The sequence below is a fragment of the Manduca sexta genome, chromosome 23 (assembly GCF_014839805.1).
Source record: "Manduca sexta isolate Smith_Timp_Sample1 chromosome 23, JHU_Msex_v1.0, whole genome shotgun sequence".
Lineage (NCBI taxonomy): Eukaryota > Metazoa > Arthropoda > Insecta > Lepidoptera > Sphingidae > Manduca > Manduca sexta.
Window position 1 is genome coordinate 13,552,300 of NC_051137.1, and position 19,115 is coordinate 13,571,414.

The 19,115-nt window shown below is 36.2% G+C and overlaps 1 protein-coding gene across 1 annotated transcript in view; it reads left to right on the forward strand.

Moving 5' to 3' along the window:
* The window catches only part of LOC115445345, a 66,916-nt gene that overhangs the window by 28,765 nt on the left and 19,036 nt on the right, over positions 1–19,115 (forward strand). Inside the window, exon 3 of the mRNA XM_030171579.2 lies at positions 16,912–17,135. Within this exon, the coding sequence (XP_030027439.2) occupies positions 16,912–17,135 (224 nt within the window). The remainder of the gene's footprint in view (positions 1–16,911; positions 17,136–19,115) is intronic.

Sequence of the window (19,115 nt, forward strand, 5' to 3'; positions counted from 1 at the left end):
ATAAGTTTACTACAACTAAGAATAATGTTCTAGGCACTTCCTTACAGTCTGGTAACATAAAAAAAAACACTTTGTTCGTGTGTTATATATACTTATCACTGACACTATTATTTGTTCGTTGTAATTATGCACTATACTTACACTAGTTCGAAAGGTTTAGTTCTTTTTAGTCTTCGCACAAGGTTCGTGTTATCGAGTAGCTATACAATAAATGGGAACGTTTGTGTTGTCCTCCTTAACACTCGCCCTTGAAGATGACCTTAATAGGTTGAAACTGGTCTGAGATTCCGACTACGTAGACGTGAGAAAAACCGTGTTGCTTTCGTCTAATGTTTGTTTGTTTGTTAGAATTAAAAGTAGCAACCAGGTAACCAGGTAGAAAAGTCAGAGGTGCGTGTCCTTGGATTTTGAATCTGCGGACTTTCGTCTCGGCAGCCCATTCAACTGCCAACTAGGCTATCGCCACTTAGTAGCATGTAAACAGTCTTACTTATAAATGTTTCGCAAAACTATGCTTGCTTTAAATACAAATTTACTCGATCAGCTGTAAGTTAAAACCCGCCATATTGCCTCTTAATAAGGTTTAAACTAGGAACCGGTGATGTTTTTGACAACTATTTAAGCAATTCTTAACCACTTCTTAAAGCTAAAACAAGTTTATAAGTAAGACTGTATACTTTAAGTAATTCCTATAAACTCTTATCAACTGAGAGATCTACCCTTTTATCAAAAGCGGACAATCAACAGTGTAACTTGACAATATGTTTTTTTTGTAATATTAATACGATGACTTAGTATAAGTTAGTTATGAGCACTATTAATTAAATTAATCCCAAATGGCAATCTAGTATTAATTAATCAGAATTAATTCTCTAATCTCCGTACTGCTGAACAATGCTAAATCTTTAGATTGTGGTTGCGGAATTATGTTTTTACAATATTGTTAATTTGTTGTATCACGTTACTGCAGTACTAAGGTCTTGGGTTCGATCCCGGGTTGGCAACGTGATATTGGGTTTTCTACTCAATATCAGTCCGGTATTAACATGTATCTATTTTGTATACATGTTTTGTATAAAATATAATTATCAAACAGCCTATTGTGTACCGGGTCGAAAATGTATTATAAAGCAATAAATTATGATACCTTTATCTTTGTAATTAACTTAATACACACACACACACACACACACGCCTTTTATCTCCGAAGAGGTAGACAGTGTCGCAATTGGTACACTTACTTTCCGCCGCGTGTACTTTCTCCCATGATATGATAGGGCGCGAGCTTAACTGATACCGAGTATAATGATTTCTTATGTTTACGCGAATGTTAGACATTAAAATTAAACTATTACCAAATATCACTGCCCGGCCCAGGGATCGATCACGAGACATCAGAACCACAGTCGTAATACCACCACGCTACCGAGGCGGTACACATATTCACATGTTATTAAGTACGCTATTAACTTACTATTTAATATTTATACACTTTATTAAAATACATTTTTTTATTCACTTCACTGTGTACTTCCAATGCGTAAATATCTACTCTGTACTGTAGTGTAGACAAAATATATAATGTTGACTAAACTAGTGACCTTCTACGGTCCTAAGAATGATGTTGACATCAATTCGTTATTATTGTTTTCCTTGTTTCTTTTGCGTTTGAGTAATTTATATGACTAGTTAGTGGGAAACCGCGTCACCGCTCGCTTCAATGATATTTCTCTGCTTCACTTAATTAAGGACATGGTCTATCTGTGCACAGAATACCGTCCAAATACGTTCATCAGTTACTGCGGCTACTTCTGACAAAAATCCAAACATTTTTATAGACTTTTGTATCTATATTGATTTACTTACCTTGGACGTAAGTGAGATACTGACTGGACTAAATATTTGAGGTTAAGGCGTCCAAGACCCAGTAAACTCAAAATAGTAATTTACACTTATCGGCAGAGACGAAAAAAATATTTAAATTTCGAACATACCGACATAATTCTGTCAACTGCTTAGGAATAATTTTCATTAATTGATATTCTATGACACCACACTACTTAACCTGAAATGAGGTTATTTTACCACACTTATATAAAAACATAATCATATACGTCAATGTAAAACAGCTTCAAACGAGCATCTATCAACCGCCAGTTTAATTATTTTTATCTGCCGCGTTGTTTTTCGGCAAAATTGATTTGGGTTTATTTTTTCAGCGTTACGTATTATCCACTGCCACCCTTCGTTAATTAATCACAGGAGGGGAACTGTCGATACCACTCCAGCCCACGCCCTACAACAAAAAATAGTTTCAAATTAGTTTGAAGACGGATTTGTGCTCATTTATGGCGGTTTTAATAAAGCCGTCCGCGTGATGACTTTCCTAGTATGGTTTAAGATATTTATTTATCAAAAAGAATTATATTCACTTACATGAGGAGTTATTTTTAACTAATATGCTAAAACTTCATTTTTGGTGTTAAAACCGGACATATTAACAGAGTGAGGTTAGGTTTGTATTGTAAAGAAATTATTCTCATTACATTGGATATGGTACTGCATAGAAAACTGTGTAGTTATTAAGATAAAAAGAAGCCTGTCTCCTTAAAACGTAGCAAGAAAAACGATACGAGAGTCCGTATCGTTTTATTGTGATTGGTCGATGGAGTAACACGTGGCTACCACGTGGTGGGTTGGGAACTCGACCAATCACATACATGACAATAAATGTCACGGACCTTCGTATCATGTTCGTTTTGCTTCATTATAGAGGACCTAGAATGCATATGTTAATCTAGGATAAGGCCTCTTGCGCATGCCTGTGTGTTTTTACTAAAAGTAATCATAGCAAAGTAAAATATACTACATTTTTCCTACTTTGATTTCTATTAGTGTAAGATTTTTCAGAAACTGTTTAATGTCTTTAGAGATTTGGTACCTAAAAACAAAACTACAAAGCACACTTTACCTTAAATATTAGTATTGATAACATATTGTGTTATCAGAAACGTAATACATCAAGAAGCCGATTTCCAGCACAAAACATACCAGATTTTCTGGGCTACATACAATGCTATCAATTAGGTTCTGCTTTCTTGTTCGTAAATGCAGTGACAGCCTAGTTGGTAGTGTAACGGACTGCCGAAATGAATGTCCGTAGGTTCAAAACAATAGAAAGATAGAAATTTAATTTCTCCCGGCAAGCAGTATAAAAGCACAGTTATATTGCTATCAGCAATGTAGTCAGTATTAGGAAACTTAATATCTTAACACCTGAACGGTAAGTATTTAATTCCATAGTGCTGTGTATTTTTTTTGCAGGCACGGCACTGTTCCCACTGCATCTGATGATAAATAAAATAGGGTCTAAATAGAGTGTCGCGGCGATAGCCTAGTTGATTGTGGAACGTACTGCCGAAACGAATGTCCGCAGGTTCAAATCCCAAGGGCACACACCTCTGATTTTTCTAAAAAATTATGTGTGTATTCTTTGTGAATTATCGCTTGCTTTAAGGGTGAAGGAAAACATCGTGAGGAAACCTGCACATCTGAGAAGTTCTCTATAGGAATTTCGAGGGTGTGCGAAGTCTACCAATCCGCACTAGGCCAGCGTGGTGGACTAAGGCCTAATCCCTCTCAGTAGTAGAGGCCCGTGCTCAGCAGTGGGCAAGTATATATTACAGGGCTGATATTATTAAATAGAGTGTCGATTGACGAAAGATAATTCTTCGCCAGTTAACACAATTATGCCGGCCTGTTTTAAACGAGATACGCAGAATACATATATGCTACCAACAGTATTAACACAAGTATATTTATTTTATGTCCAATATAAAATGCAATGATAAAATGTCTTGAGTTATATAAGGGACCTAAGTATTAATTAAATATTTTCACGTACCTTGACTTATCATAAGCGCAACTATGTTTGCCTACGTGATGAATAAAGTATTTTATTTTTATTTTATTTCGAAGTACTCTAATGGTATTGGTCAATCGTTGCGGCTATGGACATTATTGAGTTGTAACACACTGCCAATACCAACTAGTACGATGCAAAGAAATTAGTGGAGATCAATTCATAATCGAAAATTGAGCCCCGCTCCCAATCCGCAGAGTACGTGAGGGACATAAATTGAGGTCGTATGACGTGACCTCATCGCCTCGTGTTTAAGAGGGACGCTTACACGCACTTTATATGGACCTTTGATTAGGTTAGGGCGAGTGCACACGAGTTCTCTGCGAATTTCTCGTATACCGACACGCACACACTCGAAGTATACACAAGCCCTTCCATGTCGTGTAAGCGGACTTATGCACATGTACATCCAATGAGACATTATATTGTAGATATTTTGTTGCTAAAACTTTGAACTTGTGCATGTTATGCCTTTAAATAATTGTTACATTTACTCAAAATAATTGTGTTTTTTTTACATTTAGATAAAATACTCTAGGTTTTTGTGTAAAAAATTAGGTAGCGAATAAATTAAAAAGAATAACTTAGTAAACAATTTTAAAACCTAATTTTTGTAATAGTCTTTTAAGTAGGTAACAGTGGCGAAACGTCCATACAACCTGATTCCTACCGGCTTCCCTTGTAGGTTTATTTCCGTTTACCTTAGTTTTTGTTTTCTGTTAAATTTGCCACGATATGTTAGCTAAAGCAATCTTTTTTGCGTCGAGTGACCTTTTGAAAAATGTCATCCTTCGCTACTGGTATAAAAAGGGTATAACTATGACATACTTACAGCCGTTTTTATAAACGATCCCTATCTCAATCTTCAATCCGATTCCACAAATGAACCAATCAAAATAGCTCTATTTGTAGCATGTCAAAAATACTTCGTTCTGGGCCCTTATTCTGTATGATAGTGTAAACCTGTAAGGCGGCTGTGTCATGTTATCTTCGAGAAATGTGCGTATTCTGTAAGACAAATTTCTATAGTCCTAAACATGATGCGTTGTGTTACGTGCTTGTTACGCACTGTTAAAATAACGTGCGGGATAGAGAATAAGGCCCCTGATTGGTCAATTTTTGAGATAGATCGAAAAAAGCGATTGGGATCGTTTATTGAAAATGGCGGTTATACAGCGTTTTTTAATAGAGCTCTGTAAATAAATTGAGTAGAGTAAATAAATTGTTTTTATCCTTGTCCATTACTTATTCGAATTATTTTTTAAACAATTACGGAATCAATCTTATTGGTGATAGGTATCTCATATGTGGGAGTCTTCCTGGGTAGGTACCACCACAATGTCTATTCCTGCCGCCAAGTAGTAGTGTGTAGTCACTGTTGTGTTCCGGTTTGAAGCACATTGTAGCCAATGTAACCACTGGACATAATAAGACTTAACATCTCATGTCTCAGGATGGTGAGCGCGGTGGAATACCAAAAAAGCTTTGTAAATGGTGTTGGATAATGTTTCTACTGTTTATGTGCTCGCTTACCATCAGGCGAACGGCAAGCTCGTCTTGTCATTCACAAAAATAAAAAAAAAACAAATATATAATAAATAAGCTAACCAAATAATATAACGTGAAATCTTTAGAGTTGAGATTAACACAGACCAGACCCCGCTGCGGGTCCTAACGCAATCCATTTGCGTTCCGAAATAGCTGCTAAACATTTATATCCTCGCAAATATATATAAAAATTTTACAGACACCCTTATAACTATAGGAATAAAGTCGGTTTTCCTGTGCAACTGTTTAGTAAATTTATACGGTAGTGAGATGTTTAATATAATTTGTGTCTTAAAATAAAGCAGTGCATGTGAAGCAGCGATAGATTAGTGCGTGTGGAACTACCGAGATGGAAGTGTTACGTTCGATTCCCGGGAACCTGTTTACACGTTTAGACTGTTCTTGCTACAGAAAGGACAAATTAAGATCTAAGAGTTTAAAATGTATATTTATGTTTTCTACCCTGCGTATATCTAGCATGGTTGATGCGAGGTATATACATGCTCGTTAGTGGGGGAAATAGTAATATCGCAATTTAATATAAGGCTAATATTAAATCATACCTACATACCTATATAAGAACGCGCATATCCCTCCAACCCTTCAACATTCCAATTCCAATAGCGATATCTTTCCGCTACAATAAATAAAACCATTTTATTGAAAACCGCTTTTTTATCGCGCAAAAGCGTCGAGTAAAGGCTCTAATATCTACATTGTTCGTGGTAAAGTAAATAAGATACCGATATACCGGCTATTTCTTCCTTATTTCGGGGCTACGAGTTACGGCGCTACGGCGCTACGGAGCTACAGAGCTACGCGGGGCGCGGGGTGAACGACCGCGCGGTAATGGCGGGTCGATAGCCTCGCGCCCGCTTCCCCTCTGGCCTCGTCCCGCGCCCCCACACCGCCCTCTGGCCCCTACAGGGTGCGCTTACTTCGTTTAGGATGAGTGGAAGGCAGACGTTATGCGATAGTCTCCGTAAAAGCTTTTTTAATGGTGCTGGTAAATATTTTGTACTCAGTGCAAGCTTTCGCTGATGGTCGAATTTACTTTGCGTACTTACGTAATTTTTCTTCTAAATAGTTGAGGTTTTTAAAAGTTTTTAAGATGACCTGTGGAATGTTTTTTTTTTATAACGAGATAAGAATTTTACTTGTTCTCAAGCGGTACCATGGTCCAGTAATTGGCTCACTTTACAATGTGCGACACTCCCAAGAATTGATTAGGCGAATATCGTGTGAACAAAACTATAAATAATTAGTTTATCATTATTAAAAAAAATCGTATTTGTAAATTTTCGCCATCCATGACCACAACTTCTCAATATCAATACACTGTCAGGCTTAAGGAAGACAAAAATAATAAGGGAGAGTAATCGAGTGTTTAGACTCATATATCAATAATCAGGGGGGAGTATCCGGTTTCAAACAGGCCGGCATAATTGTGTCGACTGACAAGGGGTAATCTTCTCTCGTCGACATTAATTCCACTTACTGTCGAGTGTAGTGGGGTAGCTTTCCGTGAACTAAAAAAGACTTCCGAAAATCTCTTGCACTATGCAAAACACAACAGAAAGTTTTTCACGACAGTTTTATTTAAAACTGAGGCTCTACCCCGGTCGAGCCAGGCCGTTTTATATAGAAAGAAAGACAATAACTTTATTTTAGAATAATCTAACTTGAGAAATCCCATCATGGACCGAAACATTGGATTCCCAAAATGGCACAAAATAATAAACGTTTACTGCCAATAAACTTCGCTATTAAAAATTCAATTACATAAATTGAACTTTATTGTCATGATTATTTTGAGTTCGTTTTTCATTGCGTTGATGAATTGTTCTGTCGGTTTCCGTTTTTTGCGTGATTGTCTCTGAATCTGTTGTACATTTTTTGTAAGTCAGTTAATTATTTGATGGTAAGTGGTCACTGTGATACCATAATTAGTCTTAGAGCACAATCTGGCCATGACTAAGTGCGTCATTTGATGCATTCCATCGTCTTAAGGCATTTAAATTCCTACCGATTTCGGTATCTATTTAGATATGCATGCAAACAGGCCGGCCATAATTGTGTCGACTGGCGAGGGACAACCATCTCACGTCAGTCGACATTATACTCTATTCTACTTATCATCAGATGCAGAGGGATCACTTTGCCGTGAAGGCATATTAAAATGTGATGCTGCTAATTAAGGAAGACAATAAGGATTAGGATGGGAAGGGAATATTCGGGACTCCAGACATTTATGCAAAATAAGTTCCGGAATAAATTAGCTTTGTATGAAATTTTATTTAATCAACATTGCTAATATACTCTTCTCAAAGCCTTCGTATACACAATACAAATATTGTTTAAAATCCTACTAATAAATATTGTGAAAGTTTGTGAGGATGGATGTATGTTCGTTCCTCTTTCACGAAAAAACTACTGAATGGATTTCGATGAAACTTTACAGTAATATTGGTTATACATCAGAATAACATAGGCTACAATTTATTATGATTTTGTGTAATTTGGTCATAATATAACGATACATATCAAGTACGTCGAAAAAAAAAATATCTCGGAGAACTCCTACAGGCGGGCGAAGCCGCGAGCAAAAGCTCCTATTTCATAAATTTAGTCATAAAATCAGCCTTTCATATAGGTCATGTTCCGAAAAAATCCTTTTTTCAGACGGAATCATATCCCAAATGGGGTTCAGAGCTTCGGTTGCTGATGGCGTGGGTGTAATGTCTGCAAAAAATATTTCCAAACGCCCGAGGTTTTAGGGTTCTGTAAGTACAGAAATGATGGTAATCTGAATACATGACATCTAGTTTTTGTTCGCGGCTTTGTTCGCGTGGAAATCCTTTTACAGAATTACTTTTTTGGAGTTAAACAGTTTCTGTTTTTTTGGGTATTTGATCGTCGTGCTAATTTAAGCACCTATTGATTTGAGGTATTTTCTCTCAGTCCACGTAAAAAAATTAGCTTATAAATGTTATTTTAGCAAAGTTTGCGGGCAAAAATTATTATTATTATTTTCTTGCTTTGAATGACGAGAGGAGCTTGCCGTTTGCCTGATGCCGGATGCCTGTAAGCGATACGACAGCCTATAAACAGTACAAACACCATCCGACACCTTTAAGTATAAAGCTTGTTTGGTATTCTATTGCGCACGCCATCCTAATTTATGAGATATTAAGTCTTATTATGTCCACTTGTTACATTGGCTACAATATCCTTCAAGCTGGAACACAACAGTGTTGCTTGGCGGCAGAAAGAGACATTGCGGTGGTACCTACCCAGGCGGACTCTCACATATGAGACACCTACAAATTATTTGTAAAGTTACTATATCAAATTTAATTTTTACATTATAATGCTCTATTTTTATTTGATTAATTTTATTTTAAAACAACATTTTCAAACTAGTATTTTTCATCATGTTCCGTAAAATCATTTTGTTACTTTTACTACGAATTTCGCGCAGTGTCCAAATAACAATAAAGAGGTGTGCAAACAACAATGGGGTACACAATTTAAAAAGGAATATATTTACGTAATGTATGCCTCCCCACGGGTGGGTAGGGGGAATCAGGCCAGTGTGTCAGTATTGTATGGTCAGTGCGCACCGTATATACAGGGTGGGTAGTTTTTATTTATCTTTATTTTATTTATTAGGTTTTCTAGCAGACTTAACAGTATGATTACAATAATTTAAATAAAACTTATAGCTATAATGTAAGCCCAAATTAGGAAAACTCAACATGTATATATATAATCTAAAAGTTTACCAGTCCAACTCTTTAATCCATACTCATAAATACGAAAGCCACTATGTTACGCTATCACGGCTGAACCATTGGACTGATTTCGATGAATTTTAGTATAAAGGTAGTTTTAAACCTTACATGGCACAAGAGACTTTTTATCGCGGATAAATATTTGTTAGGACATTTCCCGGCATTTCCTTTCACGCGAGTGGAGCCACGATCAAAAGCTAGTTATTATAATATCTACGATAATTATATAAGCAGATTATGCTAGGCTTTTAAATTACGAAAATATTTTTTTTCCTTATTTCATTCATATAAGACCTATAAAATCCACCACCACGTAAGTGTGTTGCGTTCTGGGATCAGCCTGTGTATATACGGTTCCAATAGGCCGGCATAACTGTCGACTGCGGAGGGGTAATGATCTCTCGTCAGTCGACATCTTATTGGACCCCACTCCACTTACCATCAGGTGCAGTGGAGTCACTTTGCCGTGCAAGTATGAAAAATATCCGCAAGTTACATAATAATATATTAACGATATTAGACTTGTAATATATTAAATTGGCCTATTTCTGAAAGTAATAATAATAATATCAGCCCTGTATTATATACTTGCCCACTGCTGAGCACGGTCCTCCTCTATTACTAAGAGGGATTAGGCCTTAGTCTACCACGCTGGCCTAGTGCGGATTGGTAGACTTCACACACCCTTGAAATTCCTATAGAGAACTTCTCAGGTATGCAGGTTTCCTCACGATGTTTTCCTTCATCGCTAAAGCAAGCGATAATTCACAAAGAATACATTTTAGAATAGTCAGAGGTGTGTGCCCTTGGCTTTTGAACCTGCCGACAGTCGTCTCGGCAGTTCATTTTAAAACCAATTGAACTATCGCCGCTATCTATTGTAAATATTAAATTGGCCTATGTCTGAAAGTAATACCATCTATATTATATAACCTCGCTGTTGGGCACGGGCCTGTGCTTGCCGGATTTAGTTCTTAGAACTCCACGCCAACCTAATACAACTTCTATCGGTATTATCTACATGTTCTACAGCACAATAATTGCAATAACCTCAAAACTTTAACAAGGCAGGTTCCCCTAATGCATGGGCAATTTACAATGAGACAGCAGATATACCCGTCCTACTCACTTCATTTTCCTCGTCTGTTTCTGACACTGAGATTACGGATTTGCCCGCAGTTTGATGCATTACATCTTTATGATGTAGGTTTTGTATTTTACTCTGGTATTGGAAAGTAATTATCAAAATAATAATAGCTAATCATTGACGTATATTCTATAGACACGAACGTCCATATATATTTAAACTATTTGTTCAAAATCTGAACTAAAACAGCAACCAAAACGTCACTGTTATAACCTATTTATTCACTTGAACAACAAATAATTTTACTTATTTGACTAATATGTTTTATTCACATCTAGGTTTACACTTAGACGCGAGTTATATCATGAGCGTCACTCCGTACACAACAAGCTATCAATATTGACCATACTAAGGTCAGTTTGAATGGATTGCAGTTAATTTCAGTTGAACACAGTGAATGTTCGGAACGCCAAATCTAGTACGTAGTACATATATCGATGTAGCTAATACTATGCATGGCAGTGGCGAAGAGTAAAATTTTCCGAAAGGAAAGCCTACACAAAATGTCGGCAATAATACTAATAACTATAATCAAATTTTAAACCATTATGCTGTTAATATTAATTATTTATCAGCAAATGATATCAGTCATTTTAATAGTTTGCTTTAATATATAATAAAAGGGAAGCCGGTAGGAATTCGCTTGTATGGACTCTTCGACACTGATGCATGGTTCGATGGCCCACTATGGGCCGTAGACCTGTATTATTAAGAGTTATTACACGGACGCGGCAATACGACCCCACTGCACCTAAGCGGATTAAACAGATAAAGAGTTTACTGAGATGATTATCCCTCGGTAGTCGACAGAATTATGCCGGCTTGTTAGAACCGGATATTTACAGGCTGATCTCGGAACGCGATACTTACGTGGGCTACTATAGCGGGTTTTAACACTTTGTGTACGGTGGTCGCTATCCGAGCGAATATAAAATATATCCTACCACCAGCAAAAGCTATCGAGCTTCAAAATTTGCGGAAATCAGCTTGCACCGATTGTTTCGACGGTAAAAATTACTTGCGGAATCGACTTCTGTAAGTTTTCTTGCTATTTTAAACCTCACTTAAAATTTTTTGCAGAGAGTATAATTTGTTTCTGACAAACAAGGATAATTGCTAGTATATAATATATTTTTGACGTATTGTATACGCCCAGATAGCGATCACCGTACACAAGTGGTCCTCGTTAATGTGTCGCGTTCCGGGATCAGTCTCTGTATATCTGGTTTCAAACAGGTTGACGTAAGTGTGTGCTCGCGAGAGATAATTCTCTGTCATTAGTCGAACTGAACCCAACTCCACTTATCATCAGGTGATGGCATAAATAAAATAAAAAATGCAAACCAAAGTTACTGGTGGTAGGTGGTCATATGTGAGAGTCCGCCTGGGTAGGGGCCACCGCAATGTCTATTTCTGCCGCCAAGCAGTAGTGTGTAGTCTCTGGTCTGTTTCGGTTTGAAGGACATTGTAGCCAGTGTAACTACTGGACATAATAAGACTTAACATCTCATGTCTTAGGATGGCGAGCGCAGTGGAATATCGAACAATACTTTGTAATTCAAGGTATTGGATGGTGTTTCTACTGTTTATGGGCGGCCGTATCGCTTATCATCAGACGAACGGCAAGCTCGTCTCGTCATTCAAAACAATAAAATTAAAAAGAAAAAAGTATTTTCGATGTTAAATTTCGTGATGTCCAGCTATACTAGTAGACTTAATTGGGCAAATCACGCTAAAAATGTTTACGGAATCCGAAGAAAATGGGAATAAAATCGACTTCATATAGGATACATAGCTGTTCATGTCTCATATCTGTAAGAGGCCCCACCCCGATCGGAGTGACCCACTTCCAACTCAAAGCTATCTGAAATGTAGCTCTTTCACTATAAATAACACACAAATAAATATTACAAAGAAAATGATATACCTACTTAGAGTATTAATCTAATGTTTTTTATTACATTTTATTTACAAAGTAGAGATTTGCATTTGACAAATGTGATATTCCGTAAAAAACGTCGCGTTGTCGCGTTTTAGAGTAAAATGTAGCTTAGATTTTGATCTAGGACTTGGCCTATGTGTAGGTTTAATATATGTTTTTTTATACGGGCAATGCTCAGTGATCTTATAGTAGCTGATGGTAAGTGATGTGGCTTCCAGATAGAACGTAGACAACAATCCTCTCTCGCCAGTTGACACTTGATGGTTGAGGTTTTTAATTCGACGTGTATTTATTTTCTTTTGCTAGTCTAAATCCATTTAAAGGTTTTGTTTTAACTTATACAAACATACGGACTTACACATATGTAATCACTGTCTAGAATAACAAAAACGAAAACGCAAGAACTTAACACATTTATTAAAAATATAAAAAGAAAAGAACACTTATTCTAACAATTAATGTTACAATAAATAACGTATTAATATTAAAAATATAAGTAATAATTAAATATAGGCTGCGAGTATAGGCAAATGTAATCGTAAGCGCAGTTACTTCGATGAACGATAGTAAATAATTATTTCTCATGTTTACGCAAATGTTAGACATTAAAAAAAAACTATTTTACAGATTTATCGTGGTTTTTATATTATAATTTCCTCAGATAATTTCCTCCTGACGTTTCTTTCACATAACTTTGACTTTTTTCGAACGAAGTCTCAGTCCCCCCGGTGACCATAAAGGCTGCAAAGTCTTCGAAACGTCAGAAGAAAATTATAATATAAAAAACCGTGATAACATCCGTAAAATACTTTTATTTAAATATGCTTTAAATAATAAAAATTCTTGTATACAATACAGCAATCCTATTTTTCATATCATGAATTCTACATCATGATAAGGAGGATTTTAGATTGACAAATAGTTTAATTGTTACTTACGTCAGAAACTTATATGAGTAAACTACAATAACTCCTATTGATGACTAATTTATAACATGAGGTATACATTTCCAAACATAGACAAGCTCTATGTGACGTTTTACCGCCATTTTCAATTAACCATCCCAATTGAATTTTTCGATCTATTTCAAATACCAATTAGATCGAAGTTTTATTGACATGCTTATAAAGACTTATTTTACTTGGTTCGTTCTTGGAATCGGATTGAAAATTGAGATTTCGATTGAGATTGAGATCGTCTATTGAAAACGGCTGTTAGGGATAACACTTATGATAATTTAGATACACGAGAGTATACGTATGACGTATTCCCCTGTTCCTGAGTATGAAATGAAATCTGCATTGCCGAAAACATTTTGAATGTAAAATGAGAGCAGCAGAACTACTTAATGATTAAGGTACTTGTCCCACCGTGTGCGAGAATCGCCTGGATATTACTTTCTCATTGAGCTGCGATACGTTCGAGTAAAAGAGATACGCATATATATATACACATATACCTTCTATCCGTGAAGGGGTAGACAGCATTACACATATATACCTTTTATTCCCGATAGGCTAGACAGAGACGCACCTAGTGCATCCACTTTTCGCCATCCGTCCCATATGTTATAGGGAGTGAGATACGTTTTTTAGAAATTCATATTTAAAGGTACTGTCGCTGCGATGGAGAACTGTACCTCCACATATAAACAGAATGGTTTGGCGTCGCTTGTATGATAGTCACAACCCAGAACACTCAGTGAGACACTTGTTTCATATGAGTAATAGATCATCGCGTTGCGTTTTCTCATTTGTTTATAGCTTAAAGATAACACTTTGTATCTATCAGTGGCGAAGCGTTCATATAACTCGATTCCTACCGGCTTCCCTTTCTTATATTATGTTAAGTTTAATTATTATTGGAACGACGTACCTATATGTCCGGGTTCCCTTTTGGAAAATGTCGTCCTTTGTCGCTGGTATCTATATTATACGTACGTATCGCTTTGGCGGTGAGACAGGTGTCTAAAGCCTTGTATTACAAAGATTAATGAAGTCGAGGCAATGGGTGACGCTTAACATGATTGGCAATGTTGTTAGATCGCACGAGATTGCCCGATGATATCAATCGTGTTTTGTTTTTACCCCAATGTACTGACTTTGTTAAATAAAGGTCACGCGTCATAGATTAACACGTTTGGCAACCTGCGCGGTGATAATACCTTGATACATGGCTTAATAAATAAATGAATCATGAAATCATTATGTTAAATTGAAAATTACGACTGAACTACACTACAATTTCATTATGAGTAACTATTAAAATATTTTCTCTATGTAGAGAGCCTTAATATACATATTACATATCCTAATAAAATATGAAACCTTAAATAAAAGAAAAATATTTACACAGTGCTAGTGCGAGTAGGTTGCCTAGCTAGGTAAAATATATAAAGACATTGAATCCCATGAAATCATTTCTTGTTTGAAAACATCTAGATCTTGGAATGTGACGTGAGACATAATCCACTATGCGGATTTTTAAAAATTTTCTTGGTTAATGAATTCATTGGCACATTCATTTGGAGGCACATCTTATAAGTTGCTATTCTTGGATGCCCCGTGTTTAATCCACAGCTCGGCCAATAAAACATTACCTTTCGATCCGAATATTTGAATTTTGAATGTATCATCAACTTTTCACCTTTGATTATATCATGAAACGAAATACAACCTCGGTAAACAGTAGAAACACTGATCTTCTGCTTATCATACAATGTTATTTAAATAATGCTCCATCTACTACAAAATACTGGTACACCATGCACGTAAATTTTACCTCCATCTTGAAGCGTCAACTCCTTATCTAAATAGATTCTAGAAAGTAATTGTTCATTTATATAGTCCACTCGTTAGTTAGTAAACACTTCTATATTCCCATTACTGTCCGTATGCACGTTGATTACAAGCTGGAGTGCTCCAGTACCAACCCCAGTCCCCGCTAGCACACTCAAAGGCACCTCCAGGCCTGTGGTGATGCCTGACACCAACGTGTTCAAGATCCGAGGAGTCGGTGCTGTGGAGCTCGCGGTGATGAGCACGATCAGTGTGATCAGGAAGCCGTAGCTGCTCCTGGAATTCATTTTATGCTGGTTAAGGAGAGAACATTTTAAGATGAAGTAGTACGAAGAAAGAGAATGAGATATGTTTAAAGCATAATAAAATGTTAAATTTCTTAAGAAACTTATTAAAAACAATGAAATAATCAAAACAACTCCAAAGGCTCTGAATTGATCGTTGGGTCAAAAGCCAGATGCAGAAGACAGTACTGCTGGACACGGCACGCATTGTGAGGAGATTCTTCTCTTTGAATCACTTACCACCCATGGTTTAGGTCTTAAGCCTCACCAGCGGAAGGTGATTCATTTATCTTTAAATATTTATATATGCGTTAATGTTTTTAAGATATATATAAAAAATAAAATGAAATCAAAATAAAGACAATATACGGAAAAAAATATTTCGCCTCTTTGTTGAGATAAAAAGACATATGTAGAAGCATTGAAAATATTCATGTAATTATAATATTTATTTATTATTTTATATACTTAGATAGTTCCATTGAGTATTCTCAAATCGATGCACTTTAGAATAGTAGAAGAGCAATAAGGCTACGTGATTCTAAAGAGGGCAATATACTTGATGGACGGATGACACACTTCCAAAAATACTTAACATTCTCTAATTCCTGGATGACAAGCACTGTACAACCTAAACACTACTTAAACGACACATTAATCGCACAAACTAAACTCCAAACACACATAATATAAAAAAAACTCACATTTTAAAAAGACCAAACCACAATCACTCTGAGACGCCCGGGAACTGTGTCCAATCCGAGATCACTGATAACCTATCAACAGCAAACGATACGAAGATCTCGCTCTCCAATAGATTACAATCATAGCACAGACGCGTGTGAAAGTGACATGATAACAAATTCCTTTCGTAATGCCCTGATAGTGGTTTAGTGATGTTAAACGGAAGAAAATATTTGAGAACGATATGTAGGGTGAAATGTAATTATGTTAAACTTTATTGCTTTAAATGACGAGACGAGATTGCCGTTCGCCTGATGGTGAGCGATTCGACCGCTCATAAACAGTAGAAACACCATTCAACAATTTGGATTACAAAGTGTTATTTGGTATTCCACTGCGCTCGCCATTCTGAGACATGAGATGTTAAGTCTTATTATATTCAGTAGTTACACTGGCTACAGTGTCCTTCAAACCGGAATACAACAGTGTCTACGCACTGCTGTTTGGCGGCAGAAATAGACATTACGGTAGTTCCTACCCAGGCGGACTCTCACATATGAGAGATCTACCACCCGTAAACCACCATTTATCAAGTTTATTACTATGAATATCGACGAGGCAAAAACAACAAATCATTAAGGCGCACAAGAAACTAACGTATTTAGCCTCTGATTTTTTCATATTTAATTATTGTTTACCTTCAGTTTGATTTAGACTATCCATTCGTTGCTGCAAGTCATATTACTGGAATCGCTATCTTAAAAAAACAATAACCAATGCCCTTGTCCCCAGATTATATGGAATCACTATGCAAGGACCACTTCCTACAGCGCCAGTATCGCAAGCTGGACGGCGGTGTGCTCTGGTCCAGGAACGAGCGCAACCTGGACTGCACTGTCACCTTCCAGACTCACAGCATCCTGCAGCGCTTCATGCTGCACTTCGACCTGCTGCAGCTCGACTGCAACGACCACCTGTATGTCTACGATGGGGCTCACGCCACCGCCCCGCCAAAGGTCAGTTACTTATTATGTTTTTTTATACGGCTACCATATTGTGACCCTACTACATCTGATGGTAAATGGAGTGGGGCCCAGATTTAATTTTGACTGATTAGAGATGATTTTTCTTCGCCAGTTCAAACAATAAGGCTAGTATTTGAAACCAGATATACCTACACAGGCTGATCAGGGAATGCGATACACTTACCAAATATGACGGATTTTACGCCTTGTGTACGGTGGTCGCTATTTGGGCGGATAGAAATTTCTGACAACCAGCTTCTGTGTTTATAATTTAGAAAGGTTCTTGAGAAAATGTACTAACTCTAGACAGGGCAGTACCCTAGCTATCAAACAAAGTTGAAAAAGAGGTATTTTGAAGGAATCACAATAAAAGTAATTTTTTTTCCCTAGCATTTATAGGGAAATTACTTAAAATTATTAAACCACTTCTGATCAAGATATCTCAATACTTTAATCGCGTTGTCAATGTTACAAGAGATTTCCGAATAAAATATCTAATGAATTACAAAGGCTTCATAAATAATTACAAGCGAAAACAATCCAAGGCATTTCATTTAAAAACGGATTCACCAAAGATAACCAACTTCAGAAGCAAAGTTAGTATTCTCTAAAAACAAATGTCATTAAATTCGTGTTCCTTTTAGAGCTAGACTGTGAAACTCGTTGCCACTTATCTCTACTAGCATTAATATCATATTTAATTTGGGCGAGCTCCAAGTTCCGGAGCAAAATTATTCCGGAATTTTCCGTCTTCCCATTGTTCCCGGCAGAGGCATTCCTTGTAGAAATTACCCGCTCCTTCCATTATTGACAGACTGCTGTCTGGAAATGCATCTGGTTAAATACTTTTGAGAAATACGTTTTATTTTAAACGTCTTTATATTCATTGTCTTTTAGCTATTGTCTTTTATTTATAAAATATATAATTGTATGAGAGGCAAATTGATTACTTCATGGTAAACACCCATCTATACAAAAACTACACCAATCAGAAATATGAACTATCTGGTGGCTCTATTTCGCACACGTTAACTCAACAAACATTACCAGCCTTACTACTTTAAATATTCTTGATATGGAGAATTTACAATGGTTGTATACTGCTCTTTGGCAGTAGAAATAAATAAATCGATGATACATTTTGAGACTTACAATTTAATAAAGCATCATTTATTGTCTCTTCACTATTATCCTGCATTTTACCTTCCACATCTCTTGTTTATTATTTATCTTGAAAGGTCTAAAGTAATAATAATAACTTTTGATCTTAGGTCTTGAGCTTCGCCATCGGAGGATCATTCATTTTTTATATTTTTATATGCATGTTTTTTTTTTTAAGAATATATAGGTATGTAAAAATGAAAACAAAAACCTCTAAAATAAAGAGAATGAACAATCACTTTCTATACAGCATATCAAGAATACAAAATGATTTTAATACAGTCTAATTAACAAAAGGCCATAAAACATCAGAAATAAGCAAAAAAGTTTCCCTGCTGTGTTATAACCGTTGCAATTCATTAAAGACGCTGATACTAATGGCTGCCAGGAGTACACAATTCAACGTTAATCCATTTGGATAATCGGACACCTCGCAACGAAAGAAATTAGATAAATGAACGCGAAATCAATTAATTTCAAATGACGTCACTAAACAAGATGTCGGGTGAATTCATTTGATTAATTGAAACGTACTATTTACTTAGTTATAAAATAGAATTTTGCAATTAAATATATTTTGACGCTTAAAACATAATTTAATAAATATTCGTGTCTAAACAATTTAGAACGTACGGATCATTCGCGTCTTCAAAAATCTAAGATTAATTAAAGCATTTATGGCAGATAGAAATGACAACTTAAACACATGCCTCGTGCAATCATATGACATAGAAATGATGGTTGAAAAATTCAACCGTATCATTTCATTGCTCTTTTGGACGATATTTATTTCTCCTTATCTGCAATAAT